Source organism: Delphinapterus leucas, chromosome 7 (genome assembly GCF_059928025.1).
Source record: "Delphinapterus leucas isolate spDelLeu-1000000601 "Yukka" chromosome 7, BTC_Dleu_Yukka2, whole genome shotgun sequence".
NCBI classification, from domain to species: domain Eukaryota; kingdom Metazoa; phylum Chordata; class Mammalia; order Artiodactyla; family Monodontidae; genus Delphinapterus; species Delphinapterus leucas.
Window position 1 is genome coordinate 64,908,348 of NC_143135.1, and position 16,660 is coordinate 64,925,007.

General features: G+C 38.4%; 1 protein-coding gene across 1 annotated transcript in view; it reads right to left on the bottom strand.

Annotated features, from left to right (window-relative positions):
• GRM5 (glutamate metabotropic receptor 5) overlaps nt 1-16,660 on the bottom strand; it is a 165,652-nt gene that overhangs the window by 93,773 nt on the left and 55,219 nt on the right. Inside the window, exons 4-6 of the mRNA XM_089915868.1 lie at nt 13,354-13,510; nt 11,990-12,091; nt 408-654 (exon numbers count right to left, since the gene is read on the bottom strand). Of these exons, the coding sequence (XP_089771994.1) occupies nt 408-654; nt 11,990-12,091; nt 13,354-13,510 (506 nt within the window). The remainder of the gene's footprint in view (nt 1-407; nt 655-11,989; nt 12,092-13,353; nt 13,511-16,660) is intronic.

The window sequence follows — 16,660 nt, forward strand, 5'->3', positions numbered from 1 at the left end:
CTCAGCCCTAAATTCTGGACTACCAGAAATGGAATTGTTCCTGTTTCAGAATAGTTCTGTGGCCTAAGAAGAGATCAGAATACATGGAATAACATAGCAAACATGTACAGGGAAACCATAGAGCCAGCTTTTAATTATCTATGATAATGTGAGGCTCCTGCCTCTAAGTTTGAGTCTCTGAAATGTGGTGATGATTCCAACAGCATGTTTTAGACATCCGCATTAATATTTTTTCCTGGCCACTGGAAATGGGGCTTCCCCTCTCTGTCTTTACTCACTTTGTGATATCAGAACTAGCCAGACATGTCCAGGAAGCCTAGATAACCACAAAGGAGAGAAACAGGCTCCTGAGGATCAAGAGATAGCTCGACCAGGCTCTATTGTCTAGAGGTGAATTGTAACAATACCTTCCTGGAGAGTCTCCATTCTCATCAAATAGGATCATGTCTCCAGAAACCCCAGTAAAATTGGTTTTCATCAGGGAGTCCAAAAGTTTCCGTCCATCGATTGGCTTCATGGCATCACAGAGGCCCGCATATCCTGGACAGAGGGACATCTGCATGTTGTGGAGCCCATAGGCCATGGAATAGATCGCATTGATCACAAATCCCATTTTGGAGTCTTGAACATGATGTGTTCTCAGAGTCAGAGAACCTGTTGGAAAACAAATTAGGGATTAACTTTGAAATTTATTTCTACTATAGCTATCTCTATGGATTCTGAATAATTTGAGAGTGCACTGGAACAATTGATCAGAGTTAAAACCAGAGGAAATACTAAGGACAGATGCCAAAATAGTATGCCTAATAATTGTCGTCTATACCCAGTTTTTTTCCCCAAGACCTAAAAGACAGAGCTGAATCCTCACCAGTACCAAGATTCACTTCCTCTATTACCACACTCTAGGGATAAATGCAGGATAGCACTCCATTTCTGTACCACAAGATTTATCTTAAGGACAGATTAATCTCCCACGTATTCAGCTGTGATAATATACCTCCTTGGTTTAGATATCCTCCAAAAATCTCTAGTTTCCAAAAAAAAAAAATAAAAAACTCCAGTTTCCAAATTATTAAGTCTTAGTTGAGCAAAGTAGATCCCCTACCATCTTGCCTCAACTTATCTATTGGGATTTATCACCCATCATTTCCTACCTCAAAGCATATGTGCCCTATAAACGGACCTATTTGGAAATTCTGAAATATAATATTTAAGCCCTATTAATTCATTCATTAATTAAATAAAATTTATTGGAGTCTGAGTATACATAAAGCTCTGTGTATGATGATCTAGGGAAAGTACAAAGGTGAACTGGACATGGATTCTGCACTTAAGAGGAAACATGTTCAGTAATAGAGAGAAATTATGTAGCTACATTAAAGGTAGAAGGTGATAAATCTGTAATAGATGTGGAGTTAAAATCTATAGAGGCCCAAAGAGGGAGTGATCCCTTTCAGTGGAGGCCCAGAGAGGAAGCCATCTCTTCCAGTGAAGGGCTCTTGGGAATGTTTCATTAAAGAACTAACATTTGGTATGAGTTACTGATTAAACAAATATGGAATGAGTGCCTGTTAGTTCTGACTGCTCAGAACTTGCTGGAAGTGTGGGATATAATGTAGAATAAGATAGACATGATTATTGTTCTTGTTTACTTAGAGTCTAGAGGGCAGAAGGGCATTTAAGCAGGCTAGGTGCTAGGGCAGGACTGAATAGGGAGGGGCACTAGGCCAAGAAACTCACTGAAGCTGAGCATTTTGGTTGAGTATCAGCTGGATGAAGAGTGGAGGAAAGCATGTTTGAAGGTTCATAGATGAGGTAGAGCAAACTATGTTTAGGAAACTTTAAGAAGGTTGGAATGTTTGCAACATGGGGTAGGAGGCAGGAGAATGGGTAGAACTGAAGTAGTAGAGGAAGGCAGGATTGCATTGGCCAGATTAAGATCACTGTACTTTATCATAAGCACTGGGATCCTTTGTAGTGCTTAAAATAGGAAGGAACACGATCAGATTTGTGTTTTAGAAAGATCAATCTGGGTACACTGGAGAAAGATTTAAAGGGCTATAGGAGTCGAATTATGAAGACCCATCAAGTGGTAATGCAATGATCCCAGCGATAGGTGAAAATGGCTTTGCTGAGGGTAGAGGCCAAGATTATGGACAGAAGTGTTTAGGAGGTGGAATCTACTACCAGGCCTGGTGATTGAGGAATGGAGAGGACTGAAACATACAGGAAGAGCATGCGTATAAGGTAAAGGTAACAGCTGAGCTAAGGAAAGAGCATGCCATTTGGGGAGAAGTTTTTTAAAGAGAGAGAAATAGGAACTCTCCAAAGATGACATGATTTTTATGACTTTCAAACTGTAGAGGCATAGAGGCTCCTGGGGAAACCAGCATAAGTATAACATGGGAAATTTTGTTTCCATCTCAGGACTAGACACTGGCCCTAGGCCACTTTCCAACCAAATCTTACAATTTCCTTTTCTACACAGACTCTATTCACACTTCCACATTTCACCTCATACCACTAGAAACTCCATTCTTCCAGGTGTTAAGTCAAATACTTGGGAGTCACTTTTGACTTTTTTCTTTCCTTCATTCCCTGTTTACTCTTATTTGGTCTGTCTTCAGAATATCCAGAATTAAACTGTTTCACACAAATCTACTTCTACTAGGTTTAAGATATATCATCTGTCTGGATTACAGTGATAGTCTTTTAACTGGACTCTTTCTTTCTGCCTTAAACTATCCTCCACCCACTCCAGCCAATTTTTAATTCAATAGCCATAAAAATTCTCTTAAGAAAAGAGTTAGATTATGATACTCCTCTGCTCAAACTTTCTAGTGGCTCCGTTGTTACTGAAAGTAAAACCCAAATTCCCTGCCGTGTAGTTAAGGGATACACAAAATTAAAAGATGTAAAATGTGACATCAGAAACATAAAATGGTGGGGGGGTAGTGGTAGTAAAAGCATAAGGTTGTTAGAATGCATTCAAACTTATGAGATCATCAACTCAAAATAGTCATCTATAAATATAGGTTGTTATATATGAACCTCATGGTAACCACAAACCAAAAACCTATAATAGATACACACCAAAAAAGAGAAAGGAATCCAAACATAACACTAACAACAGTCATCAAATTATAAGACGAGAGAAAAAAAGTAAAAAGGAACAAAAAAGAACTACAAAACAACTCCAAGACAAAGAATAAAAAGGCAATAAGTGAATACCTATCAATTACTTTAAAAGTAAAAGGACTAAATGCTCCAGTCAAAAGACATAGAGTGACTGAATGGATAGAAATACAAGACCTATCTATACACTGCCTATAAGAGACTCACTTTAGATCTAAAGACACACATGGAGTGAAAGTGAGGAGATGGAAAAAGGTATTCCATGCAAATGAAAACAAAAAGAAAGCTGGGGTAGCAATACTTATATCAGACAAAATAGACTTTAAAACAAAGTCTGTAAAAAGAGACAAAGAAGGACATTACCTAATGATAAAGGGATCAATCCAAGAGGAAGATATAACAATTGTAAATATATATGCTCACAAAATAGGAGGACCTAAATATATGAAGCAAGTACTAACAAACATAAAAGGAGAAATTGACAGTAATACAATAAATAGTAGAAGAGGGCTTTAACACTTAGATCAATGGACAGATCATCCAGACAGAAAATCTATAAGGAATTACTGGCCTTAGATGACATATTAGACCAGACAGACTTAATAGATAGATATATATGGAATATTCCACCCAAAAGCAACAGAATATGCATTCTTTTCAAGTGCACATAGAACATTCTCCAGGATAGAACACAGGCTAGGCCATAAAACAAGCCATAATAAATTTAATATTTATTAAATAAATAAATAAAATTCTGACTATATCAGTATGAGACTAGAAATTGACTACAAGAAAAAAACTACAAAAAATACAAACACTTGGAGACTAAAGATTATGATACTAAACAACCAATGGGTCACTGAAGAAGTCAAAAAAATACCTGGAAATAAGTGAAAATGTTAACACAATGATCCAAAATCTAAGGAACACAGCGAAAGCAGTTCTAAGAAGAAAGTTTATAGTGATACGGGCCTACCACAGGAAATTGGAAAAATATCAAATAAACAACCTAACCTCACACCTAAAGGAACTAGAAAATAAAAAGAACAAATGAAACCCAAAATTAGTAGAAGATATTGAAGATCAGAATGAAAATAAGTTAAATAGAGACTAAAAAAAAATAAGAAAGATCAATGAAACTAAGAGCTGGTTTTTGAAAAAAATAAACAAAATTGGTAAACCTTTAGCCAGACTTATCAAGAACAAAAGAGAAATGGCCCAAATAAATAAAATAAAATATGAATGAGTAGAAGTTATGACTGACACCACAGAAATACAAAGGACCATAAGAGATTACTATGAACAATTATATGGCAATAAAACGGACAAACTAGAAGAAATGGATAAATTCCTAGAAACATACAGCCTCCCAAGACCAAATCAGGACTAAGTAGAAAATATGAACAGATCAATTACTAGTAATGAAATTAAGTCAGTTGTTAAAAAAAAAAAAACAAAAACCTCCCAACAAACAAAAGTCCAGGATCAGATGACTTCACAGGTGAATCTACAAAACATTTAAAGGAGAGTTTACACCTATTCTTCTCAGAGTATTCCAAAAAATTTAAGAAGAAGGAACACTTCTGAACTCATTCTACGAGGGCAGCATCACCCTGATACCAAAAATAAAGACATCACACACAAAAAATTGCAGACCAATATCACTCATGAACATAGATGCAAAAATCCTCAACAGAACGTTAGTAAGTTGAATTCAGTAGTACATTAAAGGGATCATACACCATGATCCAGTGGGGTTTATCCTACAGATGCAAAGATGGTTCAGTATTCACAAAGCAATGAATGTGCTACACCACATTAACAAATTGAAGAATAAAAGTCATATGATTGTCTCCATAGATGCAGAAAAAGCTTTTGACAAAAGACAACGTCCATTAAACCCTCCACAAAGTGGTGTAGAGGGAATGTATCTCAACATAATAAAGGCCACATATGACAAACCCATAGCCAACATCATACTCAACAGTGAAAAGCTGAAAGCATTTCTTCTAAGATCAGGAAAAGGACAAGGATGCCCACTCTTGCCACTTTAATTCAACATCAAGTTGCAAATCCTAGCCACAGCAATCAGATAAGAAAAAGAAATAAAAGGAATCCAAACTGGAAAGGGAAAAGTAAAACTTTCACTGTTTGCAGATGACATAATACTATACATAGAAAACCCCAAAGACTCCACCAAAAAAAAAAATCTATTAGAAGTATTCAATGAATTCATTAAAGTTGTAGGATACAAAATTAGTATTCAGAAGTCTGTTGCATTTGTATATATTAGCAACAAATTATCAGAAAAAGAAATTAAGAAAACAAGCCCATTTAAAATCACATCATAAAGAATAAAATACTAGGAAGAAATCTAACCAAAGTGGTAAAAGATTTGTACTCAGAAAACTATAAGACATTGATGAAAGAAACTGAAGATGACACAAACCAAAGGAAAGATATACCCTCCTCAGGGATTGGAAGAATTAATATTGTTAAAATGACCATACTACTGAAGGAAATCTACAAATTCAATGTAATCTCTATCAAAATGCCAATGGTATTTTTCACAAAACTAGAACAAATAATCCTAAAATTTGTATGGAACCACAAAAGATCCTGAATAGCTAAGGCAATCTTGAGAAAGAAGAACAAAGCTGGAGGTATCACACTCTCTGATTTCAAATGTTCTAGGAACCTACAGTAATCAAAAACCTACAGTAATCAAACCTACAGTAATCAAACCTACAGTAATCAAAACAGTATGCTATTGGCACAAAAACAGACACATGGATCAATGAAACAGAAAAGAGAGCTCAGAAATAAACCTACACTTACATGGAAAATCTATGACAAAGGAGGCAGGAATATACAATGGAGAAAGATACTCTCTTCAATAAATGGTGTTGAGAAAACTGGGCAGCTACTTGCAAAAAATTGAAACTGGATCACTTTCATATACAATATGCAAACATAAACTCAAAATGGATTAAAGACTTAAATGTAAGACCTGAAAATATAAAACCCCTAGAAGAAAACATAGGCAGTATGCTCTTTGACATCAGTCTTAGCAATGTTTATTGGATCTGTCACCTCAGGCAAGGGAAACAAAAGCAAAAATAAATAAATGGGACTACATCAAACTAAAAAGCTTTTGCACAGAAAAGGAAAACAGTAACAAAATGAAAAAATGAATGGGAGAAGATACTTTCAAGCAATATATCTGATGAGTTGTTACTATCCAAAATATATAAAGAACTGGTACAACTTAACATCAAGAAAACAAACAGTGAAATTTAAAAGTCAGTGGAGGACCTCAATGGACTTTTTCCCAAAGAATACAGATAGAGTGTCAACAGACACATGAAAAAATAATCAACATCACTAATCATCAGGGAGATGCAAATCAAAACCACGAGATACCACCTCACACCTGTCAGAATGGCTAGTATCAAATAACAAGTGGTGGCAAGGATGTAGAGAAAAGGGAACTCTTGTGCATTGTTGGCAGGCTTGTAAATTGGTGCAGTCACTGTGGAAAACAGTATGGAGGGTCTTCAAAAAAGTAAAAATAGAACTATCATACATTCAGCAATTTCACTTCTGGGTACTTACCCAAAGAAAACAAAAACACTAACTTGAAAAGATATATGCACCCCAGTGTTCATTACAGCATTATTTATAATAGCCAAGACATGGAGGCAGCCTAAATGTCCATCAGTAGATAAATGGATAAAGAGGATGTGGTATATATACACAGTGGAATATTACTGAATCATAAAAAAAAGAAATCTTACTATTTGCGACAACACGGACGGATGTAGAGGGTATCATGCTAAGTGAAATAAGTTAGAAAGACAAATGCCATATGATCTCACTTATATGTAGAATCTAAAAACAAACAAACAAATGAACAAAACAAAACAAAATACATACAGAGAACAAATGGGTGGTTGCCAGAGGGAAGGGTAGAGGTGGGGGCATTGGGCAAAATAGGTAGAGGGGATTAAGAGGTACAGACCTCCAGTTATATAAGATAAATAAGCCACGAGGATATAATATACAGTATAAGGGATATGGCCAGTAATATTGTAATAACTTTGTATAGGGATAGATGTTACTAAACTTATTGTGGTGATCATTTCCTGATGTACATAAATGTTGAATCACTAGGTAGTACACCCGAAACTAACATAATATTGTATTCAGCTGTATTTTAATAAAAATGGATCGTTAAATAAATAAATAAAGAAATAATTCCTCTCTAGCTACACCGACCCCCTCCCTGATCCTCAAGCATTCCAGGCATGCTCCTGCCTCTGGGCCCTTGTACTTGCTGTTCCTTCTACCTGGAATATCTGCCTCAGAGATGTGTAGAGCTATTCCCTCCCCAGTTCAGGTCCTTCCTCTAATATCATCCTCTCTGTGAGATTTCTCTGATATCCTCTCTAAATCTCATCTCCATTCCACTCCCCCAACGCACTCCCTATTTCCTTTCCCGACATTTTTTCCTTACCAGTTCCTAGAACAGTTCCTAGAACAATGCCTGGCACATAGTAGGTCCTCAACAAATATTTGTTGAATGAATTAAAGAACTGTCCCCTCTAATTTAGACTATCCCTTCTGTTTTCTTTTCCTCCCTAACCCTACTAACACTAATCCTATCCATGTTTCAGGGCCCCAGGAGCACTTCCTTCATGAAGTCCACCATGGTTGCAGATACTAAAATTAAGCTTTCTCTTCCAAACTCTCTATCACTTTCTCTATACAAGCATACCTTGTTTTATTGCTCTTTGTGAATATCGTGTTTTTCACACATTGTAAGTCTTTCACAACCCTGTGTTGAGCAAGTCTATAGACACTAGTTTCCCAAAAGCATTCGCTCACTTCATGTCTCTGTGTCACATTTGGTAATCCTAATTAGGTAATCCTAATTTCACACTTTTTTCATTATTATTATATTTGGTATGGCGATCTGTGATCAGTCTTCTTTGCTGCTACTACTGTGACTCACTGAAAGATCAGATGATGGTTACCATGTTTTAGCAATACAGAATTTTTAAATTATGGTATGTACACCTTTTTTAAGACATAATGCTGTTGTACACTTAATAGACTACAGTATTGTGTATAAACATAACTTTTATATGCACTGGGAAACCTAAAAGTTTGTGTGGCTTGCTTTATTGCAGTATTTGCTTTATTGTGTTTGTCTGGAACCGAATTTGCAGTATCTCATAGGTATGCCTGTACCTCTGTCAGGTACCCTACACACTCTATTATAGAAATGTGGGCATACTTAGGGGAAGGAGAATTTGAAACATCCAGTTCCCAAGTCAGTCCATCTCTACCTTCCTCCATGGAACTCCCTAAATGGAGGCAGAGTTACTCTACCTGACTGATTCTATTTCCAGAAAACTCACTGGGCAGCAGTAGCCTTTGAGGCCATGCTTAGCGGTTTGACCTTGAGCCTAAGCCAGGTACTGCAACTCAGCCTCCCAACCAACTATCAAGGTTCAGCAGTAGGTGCTTTCGTGGCTATTAAAAGATAGTAGGTAGTTTGATTCTCATTCTTTTGTTTTTCCTCTAATGAGCAGAAGAGAGAGATCTAGGTTTAAATTCCTGCTTGATGTCTTCCTAGCTTTGTGACTTGGACAAGTTACTTAAATCTCTAAAATTCCAGTTTAATCACCTTTAAATGGTGACCTTTATCTTGCAAAGGGGATGTGAGAATGAAATGTTATAGAAAAGCCATCCATACCTTGCACAGAGCCTGGCACAAGGTAGATGCTTCATAAATAGTAACTGAACCAAAATGTAAATCATAATAACCTTTAGCCACTGTGTTTTGTGGTTAAGACTTTGGAGAAGGAAAGCAAGCCAAAGGTCTCTCCTCATGTGATGCCCAGGAGAGCTCTCTGGCCATCATCTTTCAGGCTCCCTTCCTGATTTTTCTTTATGCCTTGTGGACAACAGACAGCAATTGGCACAAAGGCCAATTGAGCCTTACTCATTTGTAAATCAAATCACAGTGCTAGGGGCCTGGTTACTGTACTGCTTGTTGAATTGGATGGGGGCAAGTATGAAAATTTGCATTTGTATGACACTTTAAAAAATAACTTCTGCATATATCAGTTATGTGCATCAATACTCTATCCACACTGTAGAGATAAAGAAGTGGAGTTGTAGACAGGTCAAGTATGTTTTCCAAGGTCACAGAGATAATAAAAATCAGAAGTAGACAAGAATTTCTAACACCAAGATCAGTGTCCTTTTTGCTACTATATTGCTTTTCACTAGAAATATGCACTCCCTGAACAATATTACTGTATCACGTTTTAAAAATACTCTGATTAAGACAAAGTTAGGGAAAACAAACCAGTAAAAGATTAGATCTTTCCTGGAAAGTGCTGTGTTTTTGTTTCCTTAAATAATGCCCACTAGCTCTGCTTAAGACCTGGGCCCAGAAGCTGACCGAGAGCAAGAGCTTGAAAACCAAATGACACACGCGTTTGTGCACAACCTGCCGAGTCCTTTGGTGTTGTTTGGGCATCTGGGAACAATTGGCCTCTTTGGGCAGCATTAGGGTCTTGAGGAAGTTCCTGGTGATTATTTTCCCTTGTCACCCAAACATTCCAAATGATTGCAAATTCAAAAACAAAAAAAAGAAAAAAATCTGCCAGAAGAAAAGTGATGGAAGTTTAACCTTTGTAATTTCTCCTTAAGTCATTTTGATGCAGGTGTTTTTTTCCCCCTTCACTGATTTTATCTATCTATCTATCTATCATCTATCTATTTTTATGAAGTATAGTTAATTTACAATATTATGTTAGTTTCAGGTGTGCAGCGTAGTGATTCAGTATTTTTGCGTGTGTTTTTAAAGAAAGGTATCTTAATCTGTTTTAGCATTCAGGATGCAACAGGGGTCAATTCAGTGAAATTCAAGTTTGAATTCTGCTTACACCATTTCATCTACCTTTCAGTCTTTTTCCTCCATTAGAAGAAGCAGCTCATGGATGGGCTGTGAACTTCAGGTAGCTAAGAGAGCTCTGTTAAAATGTGTGCTAACAAAATAAATACTTTACAAAACACTTAAATATCATAAAACTCAATGAGCTAGGAGCTATTTCCACTAACGATGAAGAAACTAAGGAAATCAAGATGACTGTCAGTAACTGACAAGCTTATCTTTTTGTGGATGCGGGGTCTGGTACCCACATTTGAAAGCAATTTATGCAATAGACTCGATATTTGTAGCTATGGGGGAGATACTGGCTGCTTAGGGAATTCTTGTGCCTCCTATCTCTTTAGACTTAGATCTCTGTCTGTCTCCACCCCCTCCCTAAATCACACATCTGAAGGGGGTGAATCTGCAAGATGCTGTCTTACTTTGTGTTAGAGGGTGCACGTCAACTACTAAGAGCAGCAGAGCAAAGAGGATAAGAGTACAGATTCTGGAACAAGGCAGCAGGTTAGAGTCACAGCTCTGCTACTTACCAGCTGTGTGACTTTGGCCAAGGTCGTTAGCCTCTCTGTGCCTGAAAAAATGGGTTTAATAATAGTAACTTACTAATAGATTTATACAAGGATTAAATGAGTTTATACTTATTAAGCATTTGATTAAATAAATTGATCTGTGTTACTTGGTCCCTGACCCAAGTTCTGTTACTAATGATCTGGTTTGTTTCTTTCGGTTCAAAATATAAAGATCTGGAAGAAGTATGTTGCCAAGCAGAGACATTAACTGCTGTGTTCTTTGAGGAATAAAAGAAAGGGTGAAACAGTGAGTAAGGGGAACAGAAGCAGGATGCGAGGTAAGACAACTAGACAGGGCTGTATGATATAGGGCTTTGGAGTGTTTTTATCAGAGAAGGATCATGTTTTCATTTAAAAAATTTTACATTGAGGATGGAAAATAGAATGAGAGTGGGAAAACCTAGGGAATAATGAAATAGGATGCTAAGAGCTGATGGTGGCTTAGTCCAGGGTAGGAGTCTAATTACATATAGAAAGCAGGGAGAATAGGATATGTTAGTGGATTGGATGTGAGGTGTTAAGGAAAAAGAAGAATCAAGGATTAGTTCAAGTTTTCATTTTTATGCAACTAGATGGATTAGAATGACATTGAGTGTGAGAAATCGGTTGGTGTGGGTGTGGAATCAGAAGTGCTGTTTGACATGTTAAACGGGGAGATCAGTCAGCGTCCAAAGCAATTGACCAGGCAAGAGATATTGGTGGCCTAGATTAGGGTGATAGCAGTCGAGACGGTGAGAAGTGTTCAGATTCAGGACATGCTTGGAAAATAGAACTGACATGACCCGCTGACTGACTGGATGTGTCGCAGATATCAGACTTCTTTTTGAGCTCCTGATCACTCTTTCAAAATATGTAGAGATGCTAGACTAATTTTACTGGCTGTATAGTGTTCCCTTGTATGGATATATTTTTACTGGTTTCAGAATGTCTTACAATTTCTTGCTTGGGTTACTCCAACAGTCTCCTAACAGATCCGACTGCCTCCAATCTTGCCCTGCTCAAATCTTTGTATTTCCAGGGTAGATATACAGTGAGTGGTCTTTCTTAAGCACAATACTGATTTTGTTAGTCTTCTATTAAAACCATTCAATTGATAACCAAATTATACCCTAAATACCTTGTCCTGACCTTCAAGACCTTTTCCTATCTTGCTCTCTATTTGCCCCTCTGTTCTGATCCAGCTATTTGGAACTTCTGGCAGCCACGTAATAAACTCTTCTCTCCTGTATCTGGGCATGTGTGCATTTCCCGCCATACATCTGGAACATACTTTCTTTTAGATTTTCTACTTATTAATTTGTGTGTGTCTAGGACTCACCTCCACTCAGAAGTCGTTCATGACCCTCCTCCAGTTCAGAATTAAGGTTTTGCTCTGTTCCCCTATAGCACTGGTGCTGATGTTTATCATATACTAAGCACCCTATAAAGAAATTGCCTGTTTACACATCTGTCCCTAATCTAGACTTAAGGCTCTGCTTTGTCCTCTCGTAGCACTGATGGCGACCCATGGCTGATTTCTAGTATAGTGTGGGCTCCCTGAGGACAAAGATTCTGTGCCATTCACAGAGGTAGCCCTTGTGCCTTCCACAGCATCTGACACATAATTGGCACTATTAATATATACTAAGAATATGAATGAGGCCTGATGCATGACAGGATGTCTCAAAGGGTGTCACCAAATACCAGGTCTGGTCTTCAGATTGTCAAATCAGTTTATTAGAGCAATCATTGCTTTGTAGAATGGCACTAAATAAAACTAAACAGCAATGCCAGTTTACAACAGAATCTGCCAGGTGGTCCATACAATCCCATTAAGCAATCCTCTATGCTTCCACTCTCTAATCAAACTTCATGTGAAAAATTCTGGTCTAATCAAGATGAAGTAAGCACTCTCCACCATGTTTCTCCCACGGAATGCAGTTGAAAACCCCAAGTGGAATGATTGGAGCAGCTTTCTGAGGATTCTGAAAAGTGGTACCAAGTGGACTGGGGAAGGAAACCAGAATTGAAAACACCACCGAGCCATGCATGAGATTCTTGGATCTTTTCCGCCAGAGTCTCCAGGCCTAGACTCGAAGGCAGCCCAAAACTTGGAACTGTGCACCAGACAGAAAGAGCTCTATGAGATGCTCTCCTTTCTGGTCTGAAGACTGGAAAGGGGCACCCTACAAGTCAGAGAGAGTGAGGGAAATTCCATTTTTGTTTTTTATTTGTTCGTTTTCTTATGCAAGCCCCCGGGTAGCCCTGCAGAGATGGTGTGGCAAAGACCATGGTGGCTGTGCAAGCACCTATATAATTCAGGGTGGAAACCCTTGTCTATGACCAAAGGAACTGTCCCAAAAGTATGGGGAAACTCCCTATTGCTTTTTTCCTCTTTCTAGCCTCCCCACACTTGGCTCCCATGGCAGTCTAGTTGGGGAATAGGATGTGTGAGGCAGAGGTAGAAACTAAAGCCTAGATTTTTGCCCAGGGGACCAAGAAGGGGATGGGAGAGGCTAGGAGCTGAAAAGTGTCAGGGAGACCATGGAGAGGGAGGAGCTCAAGAAAATGATCACACAAAATTGAGTATGAACTCCTGGGCTCCCCAGTGAGTTGTGAAGCCATGGATTTGACCCTACTTAGCACAGCAGAGTTTTGAGAAGTGAACTACAGGATAGAACACTGCCTAAGTCCAGGACTTACCACTCAGTGGGGGGCACACGTGCAGTAAACTCTGATAGAACCGCAGAGGCTTTGAGAACTGCACTGACAATGGAACCACAGCCCACAGAAGGCAGGTATGAACTTGTAGCCTAAAGCGAACCAGGCTGATTTCCCGTTTTTTAAGGATCAGTGTTCTCTATAAGGTAGCATTATATTTGAAATATCTAGAATCATAAGAGGACACCTGGAGTAAAGGGACTGTCTTTGATTACTTGGGGGTGCTGTAGGAGCTCCACCACCTTTTACCGATCTTCTGTCTACATTTCCAATCTGTCTGCTCTCCTTTGGTTGACACAGCCTTTCTTTAGCTGTCTTGATAGAACTCAGAATTATATTCAGTTCCTTTGTTCTTGCTGCTTAGGCCCTAGAGAGAAATTCTGGCTCATTAGGTAATTTATTTGTTGACTCATTCAGAGATGAATTAAGTTACTGATTAAACAGACATTTACTGAGTCCTTACTGTATGTCAGACATTCTGCTGGATGTTGGTAATACCAACATGAGTAACATGGTATCTCTATCCTCAGAAACACTCAGCCTATAAACTTCTAACACTCAGCGATAGAAGTTTGTGATGGGCCCAAGGAGTTTCACCTTATTAGGCAAGTTTTGAAGTCCTGAGTGCACATATTGAAATGGATCATTTTATCCAGCCCTCTTTTCTCAGCTACTAAGTGGTAGGAAAGAGAGGACATGTTAATTCTTTGGCACGTTAATGCACAAAAGAACTAGACTTCATTTGGCAATGATTTACTGTGTTCAAGGATTATTTTTTAGCGTCTACTAAAGGCCAGGCCCACTGTAGGCATGAGGATTTGCGCCAGGCCAAACTTGCCAGCCGCTCTGAGGCTGGATCTGCCCCACAGCAGCCTGGAGAGAGGAAATGGAAGCAGGGAAGGATGGCTGTTCCCTCTTTGTTTCTTTCCTCAAAACTGGATTCCCTGATTTAGAACACTTAACATTCAATCCTAATTTTACTATTGTTTAATCAAACCAGAGGGCTCCAAAGGGATAAGCAGAAACTGGAATCCTTCAGTATGTGATTACAATTTAATTTTACAGCACTCAAAACATGTTCTTTAATTCATCTGGGGAGCCGGAACTTTGAAGTAGCTGTTAAACAAAGGGAAATCAGACTGTCTTAATGCAGAATCAGAGAATGTCTGAGATACAAGGGACTTTAGAAAGCATCTAGTTCTAGAAGCTGCAGAAAGCAATCTCTTGGGCTGATTTTGGCCTTTAGTTATGTTTTGTTTGGCCTAAGTGCCATTTTATGGAAATTTCACATAAAAATCTAGCTTTTTAGGCTCTCTTGGAAAGATCAGAAGATATCACGGTACTGGCTTCAGACTCTCACATGGCAAATGCTGACCTACTTCTGTCTTTTACATCATTTCTTTGGCTCTGTACTCATTGGAGATTGGGACCTCATAATCTGGTCCAATAAACTCAATGGAGGAAAATAAGGCCAAGAGAGGGAAAAGTACTTCCCTGAAGTTGTACGTTTGGTTAGTGGCAGCCGGCCCCAGACCCTTTGTGTCCAAACTCTTGGACTAGTGCTGTTTTCATATGGGAGGCAAAGGAAACCATGATTTAACATTGTTTTCAGCAAATGAACTTACGACCATAAAGCAATGAAAGCAGCAACAATTTATTAAAAAAAAAAAATCCCTAGTTCTCTGTGTTAGCCCTTATACTAGATACTGAAATACTTTGGGATTGTCTTCATTACTTCCTTTCTACCCACCAGTAGGGGAAAGATAGTAAAGGGAAGGAGGATGTAAGGGAAGAGATTCAAGGGAAGGAGATTATAAATCTACAAGAGTCCATTGGATAACATATTGTAACATGGCAATGAAAAAAACTGCAGTGAAACAAATTCTCCCCACTCATTTATTTTTCAAATCTACTCATTCCTCATGCATCTGGCAGACGGATTCCATTTATGCTCAGTGGATAAGACAATAATTTGTTTCCTGCTGTGACAGAAGGGCAGAGCATCCCCCAAGCCAGAATTAATCTTCTGCCATTACATGGCTTATGCAGAAATGTGCTTATACCCCTGACACGTAATGCTTTCTGGCATGCATTAGAATTATCTATGTGCTTGTCTGTGCCCACCACAGAGTAAAAGCATCCTGAAGACTAAAACTGTCTTGTTTATACTGTATCCTCCACAGTTGCTAACACAGTGGCATCGAGTGAGCAATCCATTCCTTCATTTAACATTTGCTAAGCACCTCTTTTCTGCAAAAGCCTCTAAACATATCATGAGATTCAGGGATTAGTTCAGAATAGACCATCAGCTTCATGCAGATTGGGCCCACATTGATCTTGCATATATTGTATTTCCAGCACCCAGAACAGTGGTCAATATTGTCACTAATATATTGGTGGGTCATATGAATTATGGATGAATACGAATAGACTTACTGTATAGTGATCCAGACAGAGAAATGAATGTTATAATGAAGATGCCGTTGCAGGTAGCTTCTTGGGAGCATAGGTTAAGATTAGTAAAATAAAAAACTGGTTAGGTGACGTAGGGCTTGGACAGAGACTAGTGATGTCAAGCTGGAAGGAACAGCCTACAAAAGGATTAAAGAAACTGATGACATCACATAAATCATTCAGCCTTTTCCCCAACACTGTATGTGGGCTTTTCTGTGTTAGGAAGCATGGCAACACTGGGAACCCAGAGCTGTAGCCATAAGCCTAGAGAGACACCAGTTTGTAATATCCGTAGCTACTCCAATTGAAACTGCGCCTGAAATACAGGCAGTTGACCCCGAAATGCTCATATTGAAATGCAAATGAAGGCAGCATCTGCAGAAAGAAGACGTGTCTTCAGGGAGTTACAGAAACTCAACAGAGATTGTACACTTCTATGTGCAGAACACCAAATTTTAAATTTAAATGATTCACCATGAACAGCCGGTTGGCAGCCCTCTGATGGATATGTTATTTCAGATAGCATATCTCTTTCATTCACATTACAGTATTTTGAGGAACTTCCATATGGTATGTAAATGGAGGAAGAATGCCACAGGGATATGAAGGCTGGTGGTAATGATATTATTAAAAAAGAGTATGTGGCAAAAAGCCATAGCATTCCACTCTCCTTACTATACTAAGACCAAACTCCTAGGCCAGACCTTTCTTATTTGGCTCTACCCATTGGTCCATCTTCACCACTATTCTTTTTCATTTTAATCGTGTTTCATAATATTTCCTGGAGACTTGGCTTTCCCATCTCTATATGATGAGCTTCCTATCATATTTTAAA